Source organism: Helianthus annuus, chromosome 1, assembly GCF_002127325.2.
Source record: "Helianthus annuus cultivar XRQ/B chromosome 1, HanXRQr2.0-SUNRISE, whole genome shotgun sequence".
Taxonomy (NCBI): Eukaryota; Viridiplantae; Streptophyta; class Magnoliopsida; order Asterales; family Asteraceae; genus Helianthus; species Helianthus annuus.
The window spans coordinates 41,735,812-41,740,799 of record NC_035433.2 but is presented as its reverse complement, the minus strand read 5'-3'; the positions used below and the strand labels follow the sequence as shown (position 1 = coordinate 41,740,799).

The 4,988-nt window shown below is 37.4% G+C and overlaps 1 protein-coding gene and 1 non-coding gene across 2 annotated transcripts; one reads left to right on the top strand and one right to left on the bottom strand.

The window, feature by feature from the left end:
• LOC110878929 (proline-rich extensin-like protein EPR1) lies at window positions 1-492 on the top strand. Its single transcript, XM_022127358.1, has one exon. The coding sequence runs from the start codon at window positions 1-3 to the stop codon at window positions 490-492; it is 492 nt and encodes a 163-aa protein (XP_021983050.1).
• Window positions 493-4,628: 4,136 nt separating this feature from the next.
• LOC118483091 lies at window positions 4,629-4,734 on the bottom strand. The gene has a single exon (XR_004869568.1). It is a non-coding gene; the product is annotated as a small nucleolar RNA R71 (small nucleolar RNA).
• Window positions 4,735-4,988: the final 254 nt, after the last annotated feature.

Genomic DNA, 4,988 nt, shown 5'->3' with positions numbered 1-4,988 from the left:
ATGGAGAGCTCAGCGAATCCAGAGAAGCAAACCACCTCACCAACTCAATTTTCACCAACTCCTACACAACCGTCACCTAACACTACCATACCATCTCAACCACCACCACAATCAACTCAACCAGCTACTACTCAACTACCACCAATGCCTCCACCACCGTTTTCGAATCTAGACAACCTACCACCATTCTCGACTCACTCAACATCTCTTCAATACCCATCATTCAACCAAACATCTAATGCCCAACATTCTTCACCATATGTGAGAATTGTACCCGATGAACATATCATCCCACCGAACCAAAGCCAACCCGTCAACTCATCAACTATGCTTCCCATACCAAATCAATCTTCATATTATCAACCATCTCAGCAACAACATTTCTCTGTCAGAACTTCAATGTTTAAGCAAGGGGATGGTTCGGGAGAGTTTGAAGAAGATATGATGAGTATGAGGGTTATGTGGGAAATCATAGCACTAGGCAGGTGGTGAATGTGGGCGATTTTGAAAGGAATGATACGGGGTATGGGTTTTGTAACACCCCAATCGCGTAATACAACAACACGCGGCGGAAATATCGGGGAGTCACGTTATAAATTGCTCACAACCACTGGTACTAAATCGTTTCATTATTGTTAACATTGTTTTACAATACAAATAATACATGAAATTATCTTTTGTTTAAAGAAGTCTAAGGCCTGAATGCGTTCCTATGTGTAGCATGGTTGAATAATCAAAACCTGAAACATAAGTGAAAATGAGAGTCATAATAAAATAAAAGTTGGCGACTATATAGGTTTTGTTAGCCAAATTAACGGAAAAAAGTTTGGTATTGCAATGCTTTGACAATTACGAAAGTCGTCAATTGAAAATGGACTCTTTGAAGCCAAGGAATGGCAAAAAGGTTTAGCATTGCAATACATTATCTTGATTATGAAACTTGTGACAAAAGAGTTTTGTATATGGCAATATGATTATTACTAGGTAATTTTTATGCCATTGAAAATTTGTACTTTGATCTTTGTTACCACATTGAAATCGATCATAAAACTTGTGAGAGTATAATTAGAAATCCAATCAAGGATTAATAATAATACTTTGGATTTGGATAGTGAACATTTGAATCAACTAAACACAAAACTCCTAAATTGATTCGGATAACGCTACAAGGGTAATACAATAAGAACACTTATATATAGGAAGTACCAGCGGCATATCCACCATATTCTTATGGTATTACACTTGTTTCGTTATCTAAATCACCACTAATCACATAAACACATAATCATCAACTTGGTCATCAACTTGTACACACACATTAAAGTACACAAAGAATCCAATCAAGGACTTCAATTTAGTACTTTAAACATCCCACAAGAATCTAACTATGAAGATAGATAGATACTATAAGGATCCGATTTTGTCATAGTGAATTATAACATACGCATTAAAGTACGTAAAGAATCCAAACAAGGACTTCAATTTAGCACTTTAAACATCCCACAAGAATCTAACTATTAAGATAGATAGATGCTATAAGGATTTGGTTTAATCTCAATGAATCATAACATATGCATTAAAGTACATAAAGAATCCAATCAAGGACATCAATTTAGCACTTTAAACATCACACAAGAATCAATCTATGAAGATAGATGGATGCTATAAGGATTTGGTCTGGTCACATTGAATCATTGAATCACTGAATCACAAAATCCTAAATCCTAGTGGTGATTCGGATAACGCCACGAAGGGCAATACAATAAGCACACTTATATATAGGAAGTACCAGCGGCGTATCCACCATGTCCTTATTGTATTACTCTAGTTTTGTTATCTAAATCACCAACAATCTCTACACATAAACAATAACCATCGGTGTGTAAAACACTTCTTAGAAATCTCACTATGAAGATAGAAAGATTTAAGACTGTACATCAAATATCCTACAAGAATCTAACTATGAAGATAGATAGATCCTATAAGGATTTGGTTCATATTCTCAATCGTCGTGTCTTGCATAATAGTGATAATACATAAAAAGCACTTAGTAAACACATATATGCCATACATTTGAGAAAAAAATGATTACACATATGAATCACCCCAAAACATTTGAAAAACGTAAAAGAGGGGAACTATGTACTCACTTGGGATTGCATATAGGTCTTGTTCAAATGATTAAACAAAGCTCAAAGGATCAAGAGTTCAAGTGTTGAAGTGGTTCCTAGTGTATCAGATAACTATATGTTAGCGTATCGAAACTTGAAAACAGGTGATCAAGTAGAATGAAGTCTTATAAACCAAATGAGTGTTGGAACTCATATGATATGGTTTAACAAACTTAGCATTTTTATTTGGAAAGGATCCTAAGTGCTTTTGACCCGTTATGACTCGTTAAAGTATTTTACGCTACTTTAACGAGTCATTTGCGTAAATATATAACCGGATGGTTAAATATGTCCTATGATAAGTCTTATATGCCAAAATATGTTTGATAATGTTGTAACATCAGTTTATATGCCAAAACTTAGGTTACATATGCTTAAAATTGATTTATGCGTAAAAAGGGCATTTTGGTCATTTTAAAGAACATAAAAGCGACTTATCATAACACTAACCAAACGATGTGACCATAAGGTATAATCTCAGAAGGTTATTCCCTATGCAACTACGATTACAAATATGTGTTTGATCGGATCCTAAGATCGACCAAACGGGTCGGATTCGAAAATCAAAGCGGTGGTCAAGACCGCTCGACTTACGACCCAAATAAAGTACTAAACTTGAAATGATGAGTTAGACATGTAAAAACATGTCTAACTAAGTTATAAAACCGATTTGGTATCAAAACTTGGTGTTTTGATACCCAAAAATAGTTTCGTCGTAAAATGCACATAATGCGCAACTTTGACCGAAACTTTGACTCGTCACTTCAACTAGTAAACGTGGTAATCAGAAGGGGTAATCGCAAGGGACTATAACCTTCGTGTTTACGATCACGTTGCAAAGTTCAATTAAACTTTGACTTGATAAATTAAGGTCAAAACTGAAAGTCAAACAGAAAGTCAAACTATTTGACTTTTAGTTCATAACAAGCTAAAATAAAGAAAAAGACGAAGGAAGAACACTTACTTGTGTTCTAGGAAGTCTTAGAACTCAATAGGAGGCTTCCATAAGGCTGAAAACAAGCTCCAATGATGTGGGAGAAGAGAAGAAGGAATGAGCAAGGAAAAGTGAAGGATTTTGGTTACTATTTATAGTTGTTTTGGTGTCACAAGATCACTACAAGTGTCCCACTAGGTGGCAAAGATCAAGGGAGGTCTAAACAAGTGTCAAATGCAGGAAAATACTTGGAAAACACGAGTTCTTGGGCTCCAAGCAAAGCAAAACAAAGGGCTGCAACATTTTTTCTGAGCTGGGCAGGTTTTGGCTACCCGCGATAGCCTAAGCCAAGGCTTTCGCGCCCCGCTGAGCCCTCAAACTAATTTTTGAAACTTGGCAGATTTGGTCCCTGGACTTGTTTCGTCGCGTTTTGTCACTTTTAACCCTTTTTAATCCAATTTTTAGGTTGTATAAAGGTGTTAAAGCATATGTAACTTGGTTTTTGTCCGGGAATGTCATGGATGTCGGTTTGTTCAGTTGTACGGTTATGCGTTTCGCAAAATTACGTAAAACGCTTTAACGAACACGAAAATGATCGAAATTGCGCAACGATTCATATTTGCATTCTTATCAATAAAATACAAGATTTTATTGAATACAAAAATATCTGGATTTGTATATGTGGTTCGTACTTTGAATACGGACCAACAGACTTTCACAGTTTATCGGAAATAGTCCATGAACTTGTAGAAACGTGTTTTTGTCATCCCTAACCCTTCAACACTTATTTCTAAGTTATGTAAAGGGTATTTAGGGTATGTGTAGCTCATGTCCTTGTCCTGGTTTGTACGTTACGTTAAACGGATTATGTTTAAGTATCAGTTAACGAATTGCTTCCAAAAGAAAAAGTTTTTGAAAGCACGAAATTTTGCACAAGGGTTACAGGTTTGTAGAAAGAGTGCAACCGGGCACGTCTGGGTATCAACAACATGTTCATCAACCCAGCCTAGTTAACCAACGATCGATTTATGGAAGACCCATCGACATCCCATTACCACCACCGGTGAATCAATTTCCGGGTCAACAAAGGCCACTTCCAAGAAATCTAATTCCACCGGTCAACAACTTTGAGGGTATCCCGAGACGATATGATCGAGGACCGGTACGGGGGATTGAAAGTCACTTTAAACCCGCAATTTCTAATAATCCCTCGTCGGTTGTGATTCCAAAATTACGGGGTCGTTCATTCGAAGTGCGAGCTCAATCCATCCAAAGCTTGCCTAAGTATCACGGTTTGGCCACTAAAGAACCGTACTTACATATTGTTTCTTATGATGCTCGTTGCAATACTATCGAGGGCCAAGGTTTTACTCCCAATGATGTGAAATTGGTACTATTCCAATTCACATTAGAAGATAAGGCACAAAAGTGCAATCATACGTTGCCTTCGGCTTCTATTTTCACCTGGCCCGAAATGCAGCAACTGTCCTTGGATGAGTTTTACACTCCTCAAAGGACCATTGATGCTAGGAAGGATATCAGAAATTTTCAACAATAGTCTGGGGAGTTATTTCACGAGGCATTCAAATGCTTTAAGATGTTGTTGAAGAATTGCCCACACCATGGTATACAATTGTGGGAGTTGCTTACTGCCTTCCATGAGGGGCTACTACCGGAGGATGCATGGGACCTCAGTTCGATATCAAATGGCACCTTTGGTATGAATTACGAGAATGTCGACTGGGATTATTTAGAAAAGCTGGCAAGTACTTCGAAGAGGAAAGCTCAATCTTCGAGAAGAGGTCGGCATACGACGATGAAAGTGGTAAAGAACGCTCCAGAAACGGGTGCACAAATGCCTATGTGTGGGCATTGTGGAGACC

What these genes read in the sequence shown, in the direction of transcription:
- LOC110878929 (XM_022127358.1), top strand. Translation starts at nt 1, where the DNA reads ATGGAGAGCTCAGCGAATCCAGAGAAGCAAACCACCTCACCAACTCAA.